At 50.2% G+C, this 20,507-nt stretch overlaps 1 protein-coding gene across 1 annotated transcript; it reads left to right on the top strand.

The window, feature by feature from the left end:
* The first annotated feature begins 2,582 nt into the window (after window positions 1–2,582).
* MMADHC (metabolism of cobalamin associated D) lies at window positions 2,583–20,507 on the top strand. The gene is made up of 8 exons (XM_001509955.5): window positions 2,583–2,647; window positions 3,621–3,702; window positions 5,744–5,888; window positions 7,180–7,397; window positions 9,580–9,688; window positions 10,931–11,061; window positions 15,235–15,321; window positions 17,417–20,507. The coding sequence occupies exons 2-8, from the start codon at window positions 3,694–3,696 to the stop codon at window positions 17,609–17,611; spliced, it is 894 nt and encodes a 297-aa protein (XP_001510005.3). The 5' UTR covers window positions 2,583–2,647; window positions 3,621–3,693; the 3' UTR covers window positions 17,612–20,507.

Genomic DNA, 20,507 nt, shown 5'->3' with positions numbered 1-20,507 from the left:
GCAGGAAGGAGAGCGCAGACCATCATCTCTAGCGTCGATTCTTTCTTAAAGGTCCTCGGCCCCGAGCTTTCGGGTGAGGAGGATCAAGACCTGCCCCGAGTTCTTGATGGGAGACTCCAGCGTGGACTTCTTTTCCCCCTGGGGACGTCCGTCTCCCTGGTTCCGCGCCATCTCTGGGCGGAAACCTAGCGATTCCTCCCACAAGGCGGAGGTGAATTTGGGAAGGACCAGCACATTAAAGTTGTTCCTCGGGACTCTTCTCCTTGGACTTTTCTCTCCACCGATTTGTCGCCTCTTTAACCGGACTGACTTCCGCTCTCCTCCCGGTTAGGATTATTTGGGACTCGAATATTTTAAGCATTTTAAATATTGAATATTTAAGATGGGCAGAGATTTACCCTCTCCTTCACCCAACCCCTCCGTTAGTCTCTTTTCCTGGGTTTTTCCATGATCCCTGGAGGTTTTTTTAATGGAGTTTGCTAAGCGCTTACTATATGGAACGCACTGAACGCTGGGGTGGATACAAGATATTCAAGTTGGACACAGTCTATTTGATGATGATGATGATGGCATTTGTTAAGCACTTACTATGTGCAAAGCACTGTTCTAAGTGCTGGGGAGGATACAAGGCGATCAGGTTGTCCCACGTGGGGCTCACAGTCTTCGTCCCCATTTTCCAGATGAGGTAACTGAGGCCCAGAGAAGTTAGGTGACTTGCCCAAGGTCACACAGCTGACAAGGGGCAGAGCCGGGATTAGAACCCATGACCTCTGACTCCCAAGCCCAGTCTCTTTCCACTGAGCCACGCTGCTGTTGTGGTCAGGGATTGTCACTCTTTATTGCTATGTTTCACTAACCCCAGCGCTTAGTACAGCGCTCTGCACACAGTAAGCGCTTCATAAATTCATTCAATCTAATGGTAACAAATACCATAAAAAAGTGCTTATGCCAAAGTGAAGGGGGAGCTTTGTAATTCATTCATTCAATCGTATTTATTGGGCGCTTACAATGTGCGGAGCACTGTACTAAGCGCTTGGAATGTACAATTGGACAACGGTTAGAGACCATCCCTGCCCAGCAACGGGCTCACAGTCTAGAAGGGGGGAGACAAACAACAAAACGAAACAGTTGCAATAAATATGACTGAATGAATAGTAATAATAATGATGATGACATTCGTTAAGCCCTATGTGCAGAGCACTGTTCTAAGCACTGGGGAGGATGTAAGGTGGTCAGGTTGTCCCACGTGGGGGTCCCAGTCTTCATCCCCACTTGACAGATGGGGTCACTGAGGCCCAGATGAGTGAAGTGACTTGTCCAAAGTCATCCAGCTGACAAGTGGTAGAGTTGGGATTATTATTAATAATAATAATAATAATAATAATAATAAGGGTGGCATTTGTTAAGTGCTTACTATATGCAAAGCACTGTTCTAAGCGCTGGGGTAGATACAGGGTAATCAGGTTGTCCCACGTGGGGCTCCCAGGCTTCATCCCCATTTTCCAGATGAGGTCACTGAGGTCCAGAGAAGTCAAGTGACTTGTCCAAAGTCCCACAGCTGACAAGTGGCAGAGCCGGGATTAGAACCCATGACCTCTGACTCCCAAACCTGGGCTCTTTCCACTGAACCGCGCTGCTTCATAAGCTGTAAACAAATACCTTCATTGTAATTATTATTATTATTATTATTCGAATCCCACACCTGTCAGCTGTGGGACTGTGGGCAAGTCACTTCACTTCTCTAGGCCTCAGGTCCCTCATCTGTAAAACGGGGATGAAGACTGGGACCCTCACGTGGGACAACCTGATGACCCTGTATCGAGCCCAGCGCTTAGAACAGTGCTCTGCCCAGCGTAAGCGCTCAACAAATACCAACATTATTATTATTATTGCCATCGTTCTTGTCTGTCCGTCTCCCCCGATTAGACCGTGAGCCCGTCAAAGGGCAGGGACTGTCTCTATCTGTTACCGATTTGTCCATTCCAAGCGCTTAGTGCTCTGCACATAGTAAGCGCTCAATAAACAATAATGTTGGTATTTGTTAACCTCTTACTATGTGCAGAGCACTGTTCTAAGCGCTGGGGAAGATACAGGGTCATCAGGTTGTCCCACGTGAGGCTCACAGTCTTCATCCCCATTTTACGGATGAGGGAACTGAGGCCCGGAGAAGTGAAGTGACTTGCCCACGGTCACCCAGCTGACAAGTGGTAGAGCGGGGATTCGAACCCATGACCTCTGACTCCAAAGCCGGGGCTCTTTCCACTGAGCCACGCTGCTTCTCTAAATAAATACTATTGAGTGAGTGAGTGAGTGAGTGAATGAGTGAGTGAATGAGTGAATGAATGAATGAATGAATGAATGAATGAATGAATGAATGAATGAATGATTATGAGGCCTGCTAAACCCGTGGACGGGAGACACGGTGTGCGCATGCGTGGCGTCGGCCCCCTCCCCCGGGCTCCCAATCGATGCTCTCGGCAATCCCCGCGGTGGCTCCACCCCGCGCGCATGCGCGTGACCCCCTTCTCCCCCGAACGATGCTCTCGGCAATCCCCGCGGCTCCTCCCTGCCCCCCTCCCCTTAGGCCGCGCTTCCGCCATGACGAAGGCGCCGCCATTTTGACGACGGGCAGAGTTGGCCTGGGCAGGTAGGAAAGGCCTCCCCCCTCCCGCTCCCAATCACCCCCTCCCTGCCTTTATTTCCTTCTCCTCATCCTTGCTATCCCAAGGGGCGGGGGGGGGAGGGATGTCTGCCTTCTCCCCCGCCCCTCCATCCTGCCAGCAAGGACCTGCGACGCTAACCACTGCACCACCCCACCCTGGTGCCATCCTACCCCCGCCTCCAGCCGCTTTAATTTAGTTTCTGGGCAGGGGAGGGGGAGGGAAAGCAGAAGGAGGGGTGGAAGGGGAGGGTGGAGAGAGAAAATGGAAGGGAAATAGGAGGGGATGGAGCAGAGGCAGGGAGGCCCAGGGGTGTTGGGAGGGTCGCCCTATGAATTTGGGAATGCCAGCAGCGTGGCTTAGTGGCTTGGCAGTCAGAGGACGTGGGTTCTAATCCCCCCTCCCGCCACCTGCCAAGGTGGGCAAATCATCTCCCTTGCCCATGCTCCAAAAAGGGGGATTCAAGCTTGTGAAACCCCAAGGCGGGGCAGGCTGATGACCCTCTCCCCCAGCGCTTAGAACAGGGCCCAAGCACATAGTGAGCGCTTAAGAAATAGCATCATTATTGTGGTTATAGGCCTTGGCAACACTAGGTGGTCCTGCCCCGGAGGCTCATGGGAGAGAGGAAGGGCTGCCCCCTTGTCATAATAATAATGTTGGTATTTGTTAAGCGCTTACTATGTGCAGAGCACTGTTCTAAGCACTGGGGGAGATCCAGGGGCATCAGGTTGTCCCACTTGGGGCTCACAGGCTTCATCCCCATTTGACAGATGAGGTCACTGAGGCCCAGTGAAGTGACTCGCCCACAGTCACTCAGCTGACAAGTGGCAGAGCTGGGATTCGAACCCGTGACCTCTGACTCCCAAACCCGGGCTCTTTCCACCGAGCCAAGCTGCTTGTCATCCCTGCTTAACTGGCGTCACCTGTCATTTACTGTCATTCGTCATCTCTCTGTTCCAGGAAGAACGTGGTTTTATTATACCTTTCCAAGAGGACAGACTCCCTCACACCCCTGACCACCTCTGCGCCAGAAATGGCCAATGTGAGTAGTTTTTAGGAGGCTCGGCCAAATGGGGTTGGTCGCAGAGCGTGTTTGTGCGACGGTGGGTCGGGAGAGGATGAACCAGAGGATCGTTTTTAACGCACGTAAAGTGCCCTAAGTGCACTTGCCCTAAGACGTTTTCTTTTTATACTCGGTCTTGCTTAGAGAGACGTAGGTCCAAAGCGGTGATTCTACTTCTTACAAACATTAACCGAGCCTTTTAGTTTTCCACTACCTAGGTAAATTAGTAGTCTCCACTCTCTTCTCTCCTTATTTTGTTTGTAGAGTCAAGAATGGAAGCATAAGCATGTTGAGTGTCAGGGTGAAAATCCAACATAAAACGAAGGCAGGGCCTGTTTTAGTCAGAATTCCTATCCAGATATCGACGGGCAGATATTGCGCTCTATCGGTAACCTTTGAGTACTTTAGTTTCTTCCACTGTAAAGTGGGCGGGTTCTAAGATTAGACACCCCATCCCACAAAATAGTAAACGTGATCAACATACCGACAACTGGGTGAGGTGCGTGTTTATGTCACTGACGGGATGTAAAACTGACCAGTCCAATTTTAGGTGTGTAATTACAGGCCGTCTTAATGTATTGCAGCATTGGGCTGCAAGGTAGTATGAAACAAGCTGGTGTATTCGGAATTCTCCTTCGGTCGTTATCCCCAGCGGGGTGAGAATGAGACGGTGTTTCTTTTATTGAATAAGAAATTGGGAATTTTCTTATAATGCAGTGTCTGAATTCACATTCCCCATCAAAAGAGAAGGAGAAGCGGCATGGCCTAGTGGATAGAGCGCAGACCTGGAAGTCAGAAGGACCTGATACCTAACCCCAGCTCTGTCACTAATCTGCCGTGTGACCTTGGGCAAGTCACTTCACTGGGCCTCTATTCCCTCACCTGTCAAATAGGGATTAAGACTGTGAGCCCCATGTGGGGTAGGGAGTCTGTCCAACTGGAATAACTTGGGTCTACCCCAGCGCTAAGGACAGTGCCTGGCACATAGTAAGTGCTTAACAAATACCAATGAAAAAAACAACACTTTATCAGAGGGAGAACGAAAGTTCCCCGAGTGCCGTGAAAATAACCATTGACTATGGTGCCTAAAAGAAAGCAGGGCTAATGTCCGGAGATTTACGCAGCGAGCCCGAAAGGGTTTTAATATACGTTACCTCTCCTCACGTCTCCTCACTTTGGTTTTCCTGGGGGTCTGTAGAGAAATTGTGATTGAATTTCCTGTGGGCAGATGCTGGTCATCTCTTATCCTGTCCTTGGAGGAGCAATAGGAGTACTGAAAAGGGGAGGGGAGCAGTGGTCAAAATAGCAGAGTTACTCTTAAATTCAGATCTTCCTAGGGCTGGCGCTTTTAGAAAGTGGCTTAAAGGAGCATCCCTCAATCGAAACTAAACGTGTTCTGTTTAAGTGATCAAAAACCCTCCTAGTTCTAGAGCTGTGTCTTCAATCGATCAATAGCTTGTATCGAGCACCTACTGGGTGCCCGGCACTGTTCTAATCTCTTGGGAGAGTACAAGAAGAGAAAGACACACTCCCTACCCTCAAGCCTGCAGCGTAGCTGGGGAATCAGACACTTAAATCACAGATAAGGGGATTAAAAACTGTATTAACTTCGTACCTTAATGTTCTGCGGATTGTGGGAATATAGGTAGTACAGAAAGACTGGGTTGGCAGTTGGGGATTGTCGAGTGGGGAGGTGAGAAATGATCGAAGAAAGGCCTCCTGGAAGTAGTATTGATCTCAGGAGGCCTTTGAAGGTTTGAGTAATTGAAATAGAGACTTGAATTTCTCTAATGTGTATATTCTGAGTGCTCATGGAGTTCCTTAAAATGAGTCTCTGTCTCGTAGAGTTCTTGACTTGAAGATACTGATATTTCAGTTGGACGAATAGAAATTGTAACGGAGCTCTGAAGTCCAAGTTTCCCTGCTTCCTAAGATTTCTGTTAGCGAGGAGACGACTGTAGCTGTATAATTCCAGGATGCCGTTCACCACCCAAAACAATGCCCTTTCTATCATCTCCAGGTGCTCTGTAACAGAGCCAGGCTGGTCACCTACCTCCCAGGATTTTACTCTTTGGTCAGAAGGATTGCAAATCCCAAAACTTTTTCTACCGCTGGATCTTCAGGTTCAGATGAGTCTCATGTAGCCACTGCACCTCCTGACATATGTAAGTGATATAAAAAAACAACTGTGAATGTAATTCAGGTTTGGCCACTGGCAGCAAAGGAAATGGGAAATAAAATGGAGTATCCTAATCAGCAGTATTTATAGAGCACCTACTCTCTGGTGACCACTGTACTAGACTGCTCTGATCCCTGCCCTCGGAGAGGTTCCAGTTTAATGGGGGAGACGAACAGACACAAATTCCCCTTTATACATTAGTTGGGAGTGTGAGAATACATAAAAATGATAAGCACAAATGAATAGATAAATAACTTAGACATTAAATGAATGAGCACCAAGGTGAGAAAATGTAGCACGTGCCACCACCTGAAAAAAGATCGCGGAGGAAGTGGGCGGAGGCGAGAGAGGAGGTGTCAGTCGGTGTATCTGCTGAGTACTTACTGTGTGCAGAGCACTGTACAAACACTTGGGAGAAGACAACATAGAGTTGGTTAGACGTGTTCCCTGCCCACAGTGAGCTTACAGGCTAGAGGGTTAGAGACAAAGAACTCTGATCAAGGGTATTAGGAAAATAATCCATGTACCTGCGGGTGAGGAATGGAGTTAGCACATACGGCGTATCACGTAAAAACTTAAACACGAAAGATGGATATTTTCTAAAAGAATATTTCGGAAGGTATTTGTGTTGAACAAGTGATGCTATTTGGATGCTAAGTACGATTCGCCCCTCAGAGGGGCCTGGATTCGAGTCCCGGCTCCGCCACCTGTCCGCTGTGTGACCTCAGGCAAGTTAACTTCTGTGCCTCAGTTCCTTCGTCTGTAAAAATGGGGATTAAGAATGTGAAGCCCATGTGGGACAGGGACTCTGTCCAACCGGACTCCAGATTAATTTATATCTTCCCCAGCGCTTAGAAGAGTGCTTGACATGTCGTAAGCATTTAACAAATACCATTATTATTGTGTAAATGGAAGTGAAGTTCAAGGTGTTTGGGCTCACTGGGGCAGAGGTGCGTTTCCAGGCCGGCAGGACAGAGCGAACCTTTGCTCTCTCTGCCCTGGGAGCTTATTAAGCTTAATAATTGAGCTAATTAAGAATCAGCTCCCTGTGTTGTTCTGGGCTTCTGTTCTAAACAGTGTAATATTTTGGGGGGGGGGGGTGGGAAGGGGAGGAACCATCACAAACTAAAGAATCTCATCATCGTTTCCAGTCTTAACCGAGGGTCCCTCGAGTCGCACTGGCAAGAGAGAAGATCACCATCATTATAACGTTACCCACCGAGGTCCAACAGCGGAGTAGACCACAAGGAATAAAATCCTGTTCTTTCTCCTGTCAGGTTCGAGAACCGTATGGCCTGATGAAATGATGGGTCCCTTTGGACCCCAGGATCAGAGATTCCAGCTCCCGGGGAACATAGGGTTTGATTGCCACCTGAACGGAACGGCTACTCCGAGGAAAACTCCGGCCCATAAAATCTTGCCCGATGTTCTAGCGGAACCCTTGTCGAACGAGAGGCACGAGTTTGTGATGGCACAGTGCGTAATCGAATTTCAGGTAAAAGGAGTCTTTTTACGTTGTTCAATTTCCCTTCTTTGTGCCATGTTTCCCGTAGGCCGAAGCGGGACCGTTTCCCCACGGTCGGTCTCTTCTCAAACGGAAGGCGATTTGGCCTTGTCTTTGGTAAATTGACACGGAGGAGGGCTGTCTGAGAGCTTAAGGAAATAGAAGTGCAGCAACGTCACAACGCTGCCTAAAGGAGTCTAACGTTTCAGACTGGCTGACGAATCACCACTTCTTTCCAGTTAGTCTGGGAAGGCCTTGGAAGCAGTGTGGCCTACTGGATAGAGCCCGGGCCCGGAAGGCAGAAGGACCTGAATTCTGATCACGGCTCCACCACTTGTTTGCGGTGTGACCTTGGGCAAGTCACTGAACTTTTCTGGGCCTCAGTTACCTTATCTGTAAAATGGGGAATAAGACCGTGAGCCCCATGTGGGACAGGGACTGCGTCCAACCTGATTAACTCGTATCTGTCCCAGGGCTCAGTACTGCGTCTGGCGCATAGAGAAGCGGCGTGGTCTAGTGGACGGAGGATGGGCCTGGGAGTCCGAAGGGCCTGGCTTCTAATGCCGAGTCGGCCGTCTGTCTGCTGGGTGACGTTGGACAAGTCATTTCACTTCTCTGTCCCTCAGTTTCCTCAACTGTAGAATGGAGATTCCTGCTCTCCCCCCTTCCTAGACCATAAGCCTCATGCAGAACAGGGACTGCATCCAACCTAATTCATTTGTTAGCACTTAGAACACTATTTGACATATAATAAGCGCTCTACAAATACATTTTTTTTAAAAAGCAGTTAACAAATACCATAAAAGGTGCTTTACAGATACCATAAAAAAAGTACTTAGCAAATAGAATTTTAAAAAAGGAGAATGGAAATGTGGGTGAGAGAAGACTTGAAGGAGCGGTGATTAGAAGAGGGAGATGGAGAGTAAACCGCCTGGGAGAGGGTTGGGGAAGGGAAGGAAGCTGAAGAGACGACGAGAGTGACTCCATCTGGTAGTCTGCTCAAAGCCCGGGAAGTGCCTTGGGAACCCCTGTGACTTAACTGGGTCTCGGTTAAGCGCTGACTGTATGCCAACCACTGGGATAGAGGCAGAGGTAGCAAATCAGACCCAAGCCAAGTCCCTCAAGGGGTGACCGGGGGGTTCTGGAAGATCCCAAAAAAAGGAAAAACACTTTCCTCGGTGTGGATCTCCAGGAAGGTATTGCACAGTGGAACGCCAAGGGTTCAAGGCACGTCTTTGGAGGGGCCGTGGTCCTCCCTCCCCTGTATGGTGGTCTGGCAGCCCCTCCGGCCCATAACCCCTCCTAGTGGGGCCTTCGTGGCTTTCCAGAAGGGAGACATAGCGCTGGTCCAGCACTGTGGTCCGGGAAGGCTCAGTTTGCTCTGTAGAAATTCAGTGTTAGATATTTCTTGTATAACAAGCCCTCCCGCTCTTGGCAGAAGCAGGAATGAGAGTTTCCCGACTTTAAAAAGAAGCCCAGGGCGGAAGTGTCTTCAGAGCCACTGTCCACTTCCGTCTCAAAGATCCGAAAGTGTCTCAACGCTAACTTGCGACTCCTAGAACACACCCCCGTCCCCAAGTTAGGATCACATGTTACAGCTAAGGAACTTAAGGCGGGGTAGAGTTATCATTTCGGTTGGTAAAGTAGCTTACAATTTCCATCTTCCCCCTCCCTCTGCCAGAGAATCCTTACGTCAGTTACTTCTGTTGCTTCCGTTTTTATAAAAGAGGGGTCGAGAATACAGCGGCAGAGATAATGTCGCAACATACCTCGTGGCGTTTCCTCTTTCTTCCCTAGCCCCTGGAAGGAGCAGGACTTTTCTTCCCAGAAGTCAGAAGTAGCACTAGGATAGATGTGCCCCAGATCACCGAGAGTTTTCCGCCTGGCTTTGCCAAGTTAATTCTAGAAATGCACTCCAGCACTTAGAAAAACCAGCACTTGGAACAGTGCTTGACACATAGTAAGCACTTCACAAATACCGAAGAAAAGAAATGTTCATCCACTCATCAGAATGGTGAAAACAGTTGGATTAACTTATTTTACCCCCTCTGTAGATTGACGAGCATTCTTCACAACAAAACAAAGAACCTCAAGTGGATTAAATGGATGATTTCTGGCGATCCAGTGGGTAGCCTGAACCTAAAATAACCTCTTGAGATTTTTCTTCTTCTAGGGTAGCGAAACGCCTCTTCAGCTACAGGAAATTAACAGTGCTGAAACGTATTTTGAGAACGCCAAAGTAGAATGTGCAATACAAACATGCCCAGAGCTACTGAGACGAGGTAAGCGCATTTTTCTCCCTAGCAGCGAATGGAAGCAACAGCCCTTAGTTTTCTTTGTATCGAAGAATGCAGCTCAGTGGCGGGGTTCTTAATGTTCCATAGCTTGACGCTTTAATGCGTATTTTTGACAGAAGATGTCCGTCTGGGACGAGAGTTCCCTCCCCCCCCCCCCACCTGTCTCCCTGGTGTTTCCCTGAATGGTTTTGACCCGAGTCCACCCAGGGCGTGACAGTCGTGGGGGGCCGGATAAACACTGGTGGACGGGACCCATCCAGGCAGACAGAGAGATGGAGTCGGAATCCCTTGCCGCTAGCCCCGCCTCCAAGTCTCCTCAGGGAGCCGTGACCACATTAAAACTCCCCGATCAGTCAGTCGATCGTATTTATTGAGCACTGACTTTGTGCAGGGCACTGTACTAAGTGCTTGGGAGTCGGTCGTATGTAATTGCACGCTTACTGTGTACAGAGCGCTCTACTCAACACTTAGGGGGTCAGTCAGTCGCATTTGTCGAGCGCTTACTGTGTACAGAGCGCTGTATTAAGCGCTTGGGAGTCAGGCAGTTGTATTTACCGAGTGCTTACTGTGTACAGAACGCTGTATTGAGCGCCTGGGAGTCAGGCAGTTGTATTTACTGAGTGCTTACTGTGTGCAGAGCACTGAATTAAGCGCTTGGGAGAGTACAGTGTAACAGACGCAATCCCTGTCCGTAACAATCTAGAGGGAGAGGCAGACATTAATAGAAATCAATAACAGGTGTGGATATAAGTGCTGGGGGGCCGGGGGGTGTGAGTAAAAGGAGTAAGTCAAGGGAGTGGAAGAAAAGGAAAAGAGGGATGTGCAGGAAATGCCATCTTTCATGCCATCCGAGAGGGTCACCAGGCAGAGTTCAAGCAGGGAGAGGATAAGTACACTCAACTGCTAACGTGTCAACCAGTCTGCTCCGATCTATTGAATAACTCAATTAACAGCATTCTAACTGAATGTCCGCTTCCCCTCGGAGGGGCTGCCGAAGAGTGGCCGTTGAACTCACCTGACTAGACCTGCCTTAAAGGCAGCCATTTGTATTTTATTTTGGAAAGAGCAGAGGTAGCCGAGATAAGCACTGAAGTAGAACTGTCCCGCTTTAAGTAAATGACTGTACATAAAAGGAATACTCGGAATCGAGTGAGTGGAGAACGAATAAACGATCGCAGTCTTTCCGTCCACGTACTCCAAAATGCCTGTTTCACCCCGTCTTTCCAGATTTTGAAGCCATGTTCCCAGAGGCAGCGACCAATAAGCTAATGGTACTCACGGTAACTCAGAAAACCAAGAACGACATGACGACTTGGAGCGAAGAGGTGGAGAGTGAGAGGGAGATGCTGTTGGAAAAGGTAAACGCCTCTCCCCGAGGGTGTTCACGGCCTGGTTGGAATTCGAAACCGTTCTGAGAGTTTTGGAAGCGGCCCCCGTAGCCAGCTAGGCACCGGCCTTTGGCTCCGTGGAGAGGGAAGGGGACTGGGGTCCAACAGGGAGCTGCAGCTGCCAGCACCTCCCGATTTAGGCCTCCTGCTTTCCGAAGAGCAGCACCCCCCGACCACGAGGCGGGTGGGAGAGCAGGTGAGGTTCAGCGAGAGGCCGGTCCAGGCTTTCTCTGGCTGTCTCGTGGCCTCTTAGTCGTGAGGGAAGGGAAAGACTCTGTTGGTGCACTTGTCTTTCAAAACTTATAACTTGAGTAAATACGAAACCTCATCTCAGTCATTCGGCTCCAAAAAAAGGGAAAACATCTGTGAGATGCCTATTCAGCTCTGTCCTTAAGCTTGAGGTAAAGCACTCGGGCTCCCCATTCAACAGTATTGACTGAGCTGGGCGCTCTTCTACGAAGCAAGGAGGCCCAAAACACCCTGGTATTTCAAAGACCCCGTGGAGAAAATCTGCCTTCTATGGCGTTTTCGGACCGCCCCATTCGACGGCTCTGTCCCCCAGCCGACGGGACCGCCGAACTACTTAACTGAATGAAGGCGTGATCCGTGCCTTGTCCTTAGCGTGTGGAAAGAACCTTCTCTCTGCAGTTCAACAGAAAACTCTCGCGTGACGCCGATCGGGGAGAGCCCCGACCCCACCTTCCCCCGGAGAAGCAGCGGGGCTCAGTGGAAAGAGCCCGGGCCTGGGAGGCAGAGGTCATGGGTTCAAATCCCAGCTCAGCCACTTGTCGGCCGTGTGACTTCGGGCAAGTTGCTTAACCTCTCTGGGCCTTAGTTACCCCATCTGTAAAACGGAGATGAAGACTGGGAGCCCCGCGTGGGACAACCCGTTCACCTCCCCAGCGCTTAGAACAGTGCTTTGAACAGGGTGAGCGCTTACCCAATGCCGTCGTTATTGTTATTATTTTTACCTGGCGATTTCCTCCCAGAGTCTCTCATTTAAGTACCGAGCCCAAATGCCGATGGTGGTTTTCGGAGTGACCGAGAGGTCTTCGGCCACGCATCTGGCGGTCGAAGGCTGGTGAGCGCCCTCCTCCTGATTTGCACCGAGTCTGAAATCCACTAGAGGGGCCCCTGCATCGGCAAGGAATTTGGGTTGGGGGCTCCGGCCGAAATCCTGCAGCTCCCGGTAGATGTCACCCTTCGCTTCTGAAAGGAAGTTCGGCCGACCCTCCTCGGATCAGAACTCTGTTCCCCCGCGGCAGAGATGGCGGACGGCGTCCACACTCCTAGCCCGCCCGCCTTCGAAAGCTCCCGTCTCCCGTCGGCAGCGTCGTCGGTCCGCGTCGCGGCAGTCGGCGTCTCGAAGGAAAGAAGCCGATTCTGTTGGAGTAGATTTCGGATGTCCCCGGCACCTTAGCCTCCCTGCTCTTTTCGGTCCTTCGGTAATAGTTCTGACGATGAGCTTGGATGTCTGGGAAACTACTCGCCTTTCCAAATGGAGTATTATTATTGTCATTGTCACCCAACGGCAGTTTCAGTTGGGCAGGGTGTCAGGCCCTGGGGCATCGGCCTTAAAGACGCTGACAGAGGAAAACCGACTGCGTTTTCTTCTGCCCTTGTCTTTGAATTATTTATGGTCCGTTGGTCTTGGGTGGTGTAATCTGGTCTAATTGTTAATTGTCCTCTTTCTTCCATGTGGACCTTTCTGTCGGTTCTGATATAGTCACGGGGGGCAGCGAGGGGATGTGGACTGTAACCTTGTGGTTTAAAAGGTTACCAACGGCAGAGTTCTCTGTGTCTCTCTCTCTCGGTTGGCTAGAAATATTCTCCCGAGAACTAGTGTAATGAGAGAGAGGTCCTGCCCAAACAATGAGGGTTATTTTTCAGGCAAACCACAAGTTTATAGCTGGGGAGCTTTAATTGTCATTAGTTCTAAGGACTGCCATGAGATCACTGCATCGTGGGATTAAAAATTCTGTAACTTCGCATCAGAAAAATTAAAAAAACACCTGACTTTAGCAGGCCTTCATTTACGCGTCTAGATGAGTCTCTGCTTCGTCTTTGACTAGTCTTTTGGACCTCTGAACCTCATAAAGATAGCTCTAAAGTGAGATGAGTTGTCAGTTTGAGTTAAAGGTATTTTGATTAGGTTCTTCTTTTTTTAAAGGGAGGATTTTTAGTAAGGGATTAGGAATTTCCCTGAGCGCGCTCTCTTCTTATTTACCTATCTGAATAAATAATACGATGTGCACCCAAGTGCATGGAAACAGACAGCAAAAAGGGTACGGAGGGGAGAAATAGATAGATGGGAAGATAACCCCGGAGAGAAATCAGGAAAGAGGAAGAGGTGGAGAGAAATTGAATAAATAAAACAAAGGAAGAAGGAGTGGCTGGGTGATAAACCAGGAGAGGGGAGGAGACAAGAGGAAATCATCAAGATCCCGTGAAAGGTTCTCAGTTAAGCACCTGAAAAATACAATTTCTTTTAATGTGTATTAAGATTAAGGGATCTTTTTTTCCTATCGAGGGGCAGAGTAGCAACAGTTAGTATGTCGTTGCTCAGGTTCAAAGATGACGCTACCTCTGTGGGAGGGAGGGTGGGCTAGAAAGCCCCGTCGGTAGTCAGCGGTTCCGTTCTCACTGCACGTGACCCCGTGCCATTGGTTGTTCAGCTACGTCTGAATGCGTATAGACTATCCCGAACATGAATTTCCAGTAACGGGAGCGTTTTGAAAGGACCCAGGAAGGAACCTCATTGATATTAAGGCAAATGAATCTTCCCTCACACCGCTCTCCAAATACTTCAGATTTCATAATGATTTGAGCGGGAGGTAGGTAAAATGCTGCAGGATTTGGTCCGTGTAGCAAGTTCGTTTTGAAATGGGGCAGTGCAGGGGTCAAAACAATGGTTAAGAACTCCCATGATCTCTCAAAGTTGGGGGGTTTCTCTGGAATCTAGCTGGAGGCTAAAAGACTCCACACCGACTCATGGGGGTGGGGTTTTGAAGAGTCTGCGTGTTTCCAAACGGAGATGACATTGGGCGCCTTTCAACATCCACATCCTGGATGTTTGGGGTTCCCGTTCACACTCATTTCCCCGGCCTGCCGCTGCTAGAGGGTTGGGGGCTGGCTTCTTTTCGTTCTCCTAGAGTCGGGTGGGTAGGACGGCGGAAAGGCCTATCCAACCCCAGCCCTCCCGTCCCCCTCCATCCTCCCCAGGTTTGTAGGCAGTTGTTGGATTCATCATCCCGTCCCCCCATTCCTTTAAATTTTGAACATCCACTTGGTCTTCCCCTCAGGCCCTTTCCGGTCCCCCACCTTTCTGTACTAGTTCTCATTGTTTGGTTCTCAAAGGTCTTTCGGTGTTGTAAAAAAAAAAAACACAGGACCAAAAGCCCTTTGTCACTAGAATATTTCAAAATAAGCTTTTTATGGGTTCCCCGAGGGTGAACCGCCCCCCACCAGAGTCCCCCATCTACCCTCGGGGGCCGGGGCTGCCGGAGGGAAAGGCTTATTAGTGCCCAGGGTAATCGGGTTGGGGAATGCGCTCTGCTCCACACCCAAGATGTGAGTGATTTATAAGCAAAATCAACACCATAAAATAGCGCACACTCTCACTGAACCCATAAATTATCTGCTGATCTTTTTCAGGGCTTAAAATTGCAATTCGTCAGTGCTTTTTATTCACTATGTCTTCAGGGTGAACCCTCACTCCTTCCCCCCCAAAAATGCAGTCATTACCTGCGACAGTATTTCAAAATCATCCAGGGGAAAGCTGGCCAGGGTGTGGTAATGGCTCTTAATGAAGGGAAATGAAAGAGAGAAAAAATACCTAATCTGTCAGTCTTTCAAAGAAGTCAACAGGCGTGATCCTGCCATCCACATGAGCAGTCAAAGTAGTCGCAGAATCCACGAGGTGCAGATGCTTAATCCTTTCGTGATTGGCCTAATTAATCTCATATGATTGTAATCACCCAACATAGACATTGAATTTCAATCCTCTTAACCCAGTTTAGTCTCCGACAAAAGCAGTGTACGTTCAGTTGTAAGTCGCTGGTCACCTAAGCTCTAAATCCATTCCCATTGTAATTTTCAAATTCCTGTCTCTGATTTTTGTCATCTCTTTTTTTTGTCTTTTAGTTCATAAATGGTGCCAAGGAAATTTGCTACGCACTTCGTACTGAAGGCTATTGGGCCGACTTCATCGATCCATCTTCTGGCTTGGCGGTGAGTTTCAGAAATTTATGGGGAAACATAGCATCAGCTCATGGCTAGGGAACGTATCTACCAACTCTCTTATACTCTCCCAAGCGCTTAGTTCGGTGCTCTGAGTAAGCCCTTAATAAACACCGAGATGACGATGATACAAGCGTACGAGCCAAGCAGGTTGGAGTCCCACTTAAGTCTTAATCCCCGTTTTACAGATGAGGAAACTGAGGCACGTAGAAGTAAAGCGACTTGCCCAGGGTCACACAGCAGGCAAGTGGCGGAGCCGGGATGAGAACCCACGTCTCTGACTCCCAAACCTGTGCTCTTTCCACTAGAAAATGCTGCCCCTCAATTGTAGAATTAGTACTGAAACCCTGCATGTGGATGAATCACCAGCTCCTCTAGACTGTAAGCTCTTTGTGGGCAGGGACCATTATGTAGTACTCTCCCAAGCGCTTATTCCAGTGCTGTGCACCCAGGAAGTGCCCAATAAAGACCGTCGACTGATTCCTGCAGCATTTCCAAAGTCCTAAGATTGATCAAGTTCGTATCCTCCCAAGCGCTCATGTGTTCTGCAGATGGTAAGCGCTCAATAGGTGCCACTGATGGATTGATTAAGAGCTTTATTATCTTTGGAAGAGTCACCAGCTTGCTTTCTGTAAATAAACCGGTCACTCCTCGCAAGGCTACTTCGACCCTTAAAGGATCTCTGGTGGCTTCCAAAAGGAGCCCTTATTAAACACACTCTCACGAGGATTCCACCAGTGTTCCAGAGGTAATAATAATAATGTTGGAATTTGTTAAGCGCTTACTATGTGCAGAACACTGTTCTAAATGCTGGGGTAGATACAAGGTCATCAGATTGTCCCACGTGAGGCTCACAGTTAATCCCCATTTTTACCGATGAGGTCGCTGAAGTGACTTGCCCACAGTCACACAGCAGACAAGTGGCAGAGTCGGGATTCGAACCCATGACCTCGGACTCCCAAGCCCGGGCTCTTTCCGCTGAGCCACGCTGCGGCCCAATCACCGATCAGTCACATTTATTTAACGATTCCCGTGGGCAGAGCATTGAACTGAGATCTTGAGAGAGTAGAAATGATAATAATCGTGGTACTTGTTAAGCACTTAGTGTGTGCCATGCACTGTTCTGAGCACTGGAGCAGATACAAGCTAATCAGTTTCACCTGGGCTCACGCTCTTAAATCCCATTTAACAGATGAGGTGACCGAGACCCAGAGAAGTGAAGCGACTCGCCCGAGGTCCCACAAGAGGCGTGTGGCAGAGCTGGGTTTAGAAGTCAGGTCCTTCAGACTCCCCGGCCCAGGCTCTATCCACTAAGCCACCCTCCCCCGTCAGAGTCGGTAGACACGTCCCCCGCTCACCTCGAGCTTCGAGTCTACAGGGAAAGAGCCTTGGGTCTGAATAATTAAACTATTTGGTTTACCAATTGATCAGGTTCATCCCCTCTAGACGGTAAACTTGATGTGGGCAGGGGATGTATCCGATTATTGGTACATTATACTCTCCCAAGCGCCTAGTAGAGTGTTCTGCATAAAGCAAGCACTCAGTAAATATAATCGAATGAGTGAATCCCTGCTGTGAAACCGTGCCACACAAATGCCCCTCCCCCTAGGTAGATTGGCAGAGCAGAGAAGCAGCACGGCGTAGTGGATCGAGCAGGGGCCTGCGGGTCATTCGTTCATTCATCCGATAGTATTTATCGAGCGCTTCCCACGTGCAGAGCACCGTACTGAGCGCTCGGAATGAACAGGCCGGCAACAGATAGAGACGGTCCCTGCCGTTTGACGGGCTCACGGTCTAAGCGGGGGAGACGGACAAGAACAACGGCACTAAAGGGTCTCTAATTCTCGACTCCGCCACTCGTCTGCCGTGTGACCTCGGGAAAGTCACTTGACTTGATGCCTCATCTGTAAGACGGGGATCGGGAACGGGAGCCCCGGGCTGGCCGAGGGGCTGCGTCCGACTCGATTTGCTCGTATCCACCCCAGCGCCTAATACAGTGCCTGGTACGCAGTGAGCGCTCACCAAGCGCCGCAGTCATCAGTCTGGTGGCGAGCGTTGACCCAGCCGCTCTGTCCCTCCCCGGCAGTTCTTCGGACCGTACACCAACACCACCCTCTTCGAGACGGACGAGCGTTACCGGCACCTGGGGTTCTCCGTCGACGACCTCGGCTGCTGCAAAGTGATCCGCCACAGCCTCTGGGGGACCCACGTGCTCGTCGGCAGCATCTTCACCAACGCGGCCCCCGACAGCCAGGTCGTGAAGAAGCTGAGCGGGAAGTAGCCACGCCCCTCGGGATGGAGAAGGCCGCCGGCTGCCTCGTCTGTACTTGACAATTTATCTATAAACCCTGTCGAGAGACTGCAGTTTTTAAAATGCTCATTTATACGGGGGGGAGGCGGGGGAAGACGTGTTATTTGTCTGTCTCTGGATTACACCTTCACCGGTTGCTTGGCATCGTCTCGGTAGGTGACGGCTGTCGTACGTGGGGAAGACACTAGGAGAATGCGGCGATTAACACGCGGTTAATCGATGATCCTGTCATTTGTCTTTACGATTGGGTTGGGGATCTTTTCTGTATTTTGGAAGATTTTTAGGAACACTCTGTCCTTCTAAAAATTCACCCACCGTTCAGCTGTGACAACTGTTTTGTCCCTGGCACCTCTCTGGTAGATGCTAAGGAAACTCAACCCGATCAGATTGCACAGACCTTTATAGATCCGAGTTGAGCTTTCAGTTTGACGTCTTCCCAGTCCAACGTTTACTTGAAGAGCCACGATTTTGTTTTTCCGTGAAGTTTTCTGCTGCGGCTGAGCGCCGATGAAGCGTGACCCTTGGAGAATGGGTGCACGCAGAGAAAAAGAAGTACCGTGAGACATTCGTGGTACTCAGTCTCGTATCCCGAAACCTTAAAAGCCATGACAACCTCGCCGTACCACCCAAGAGGAAGCAGAACGCGGTAGACCGAACCCGGTAGCGTGGCGACTCCCCGCCCCGTCTACTTCTGATGAAATGAAGCGGCCGCTTCCTGCAGGGGAAACCTCGAACCCACCTGCGGTCGGAACCCCGAACCACGACGAGCCCGGTACCGGTCACGCGGTCTAGAGCGGGATCACGCGGCTGTGATCCGAAGGCCCGCCCGGGAACGTGCCCCTTCCGGCAGCGGCGGCCGAGCCGTCGCCCAACAGGAGGGTTGACCGACGCCTGTCAGCGGTCCTAGAGAGAGACGGGCGGCCCCGGCCTACCCCGGGGAAAGCGGCAGAAGCGGAGCTTGGCCGCTCTCTCCGTGGAAATGGGTGCTCCTACTGGTTGGCCCAGAGCCAGGTTTCCTAAGCGCCCCTGCCCCCGGGGGGAAGAGAGAGCCGTTCGACTTGGCCGTCGCTTCCAGGGGGAACGGGGCGGGGATCCGGATTAGCCCGCGCCCGGGGCCCAGCTCCCCTGCCCCGAATCCCCCGGGCGGGTTCGGACCCAGGCAGGACTGAAAAAGCCTGTGATCTTGTCAGGATTCACCAACGGGCCAGGGCCCTGAGCACAGAAGACGCCGAAGTTGCTCTGTTTGGGATCTCTGAAATGGCCGGAGCAGCCGTTCTCGGTGGAAACAAAGATGCCTCTCTCGGGCTCGTTGGTCGCTTGCCTAAAGAGATCGTTTTGCTCCCGTTCCGATCTTTCCCTTTTGCACTGGGGGAGCACCCTTTGGCTCCGGTCTCCCATCTCCCGCCCGTCAGGTGGGCATTTGGCCAGCCACGCAGTTCTTTTGGGATAAGGCAAGGCCTGAGGCACTACCTGGCTTTAGTCGGCATCCCCCAGGTCGACCGGCCCAACGTCTGACCGCTTTCGGTTCCGTCCTTGACTGTCACAGAGACGTTACCCGCGTGATCGAGCCATGGGACGCATCCTTCCTCGAAGTTCCTTTTCCGAAAGAAGCGAAGAGGTCCTTATTTCTCAGGAACACCGCCGATCTATTTCGAACTGGCCCCAGATGCACAGAGCTAGGACGGGCTTACGGATGTTTGACCGCAGCGGCGTGAACCGGAAGAGAATCGGTCGCTCTCCCGTTACCGAGAAGCAGCACGGCGTAGCGGATAGAGCACGGGCCTGGTCAGAAGGTCGAGGATTCTAATCCTGGCTCTGCCACGTGTCTGTGTGACTTTGGGAAAGTCACTTGGCTTCTGTGTGCCTCGGTTACCTCATCTGTAAAATGGAGATTGAGACTGTGAGTCCCACGTGGGACGGGGACTACGTCCAACCCGATTTCCTAGTATCCGCCCCAGCGCTTAGTACAGTGCTTGGCACATAGTAAGCGCTTGTCATGGGTTTGAGTCCCGGCTCTGCCACTTGTCAGCTGTGTGACTGTAGGCAGTCGCTTCACTTCTCTGTGCCTCAGTTACCTCATCTGTAAAATGGGGATTAACTTTGAGCCTCACGTGGGGCAACCTCATGACCCTGTATCCACCCCAGCGCTTAGAACAGTGCTCTGCGCATACTAAGCGCTTAACAAATACCAACATTATTATTATTATTATTAACAAATATCACAATTGTTATTATTAAGATCCTTTTGGGGGGAGTTTTTGTGCGATTTTTTTTTTGGATCTGAAAAGGGGGCGATTTATAAATAAGGCTCATCACATCCTTCGAGGTCGTGGGTCAGCGATTCCGAAAGATCCTTGTATTGCTGAAATCTGCCGTGGTTGTGAGTTTGTGGGTTCCCGAGCATGTCTGTTCAAAGAGTCCCTAAATGCTCATTTTTAAAGGACACTGAGATCACTCTCTCTTCCCTAGAAATTCTGACAGCAGCTGTAGCATTTTACGGGGTGGTAGTAAGTCTTTGAGCCAACTTTTGAACAAGTGCAATAATTACGATAAAGGTGCTGCGATCCGGGGGTCTTCCGCTGCCTCTTCCCTTGGATCTGGGTTGGGATCCTGAGCGGATTTCAACCCCGGAGAAAGCGGACTGCACACTCTCCCTGAGGCCATGCCACTTGCAGAGAGGCCGGGGAGATCCCGAGAAATTGTAACCTTCCCGTTTTGACTTTCCCAAATGCCTACAGCTTGAGGGGTGTTTTGTCTTTTAAACTTAGATCTACACGGTCATGGCTTTTTTGCTTCCCTCATTTGGAAAACGCGGCCTGAGTCATTTCTTCAACACATCAACTAAATAAACTTTTTTTTTAAAGCT

The sequence above is a fragment of the Ornithorhynchus anatinus genome, chromosome 9 (assembly GCF_004115215.2).
Source record: "Ornithorhynchus anatinus isolate Pmale09 chromosome 9, mOrnAna1.pri.v4, whole genome shotgun sequence".
NCBI classification, from domain to species: domain Eukaryota; kingdom Metazoa; phylum Chordata; class Mammalia; order Monotremata; family Ornithorhynchidae; genus Ornithorhynchus; species Ornithorhynchus anatinus.
The sequence above is the reverse complement of the archived record's forward strand: the minus strand, read 5'-3'. Positions and strand labels throughout refer to the sequence as shown.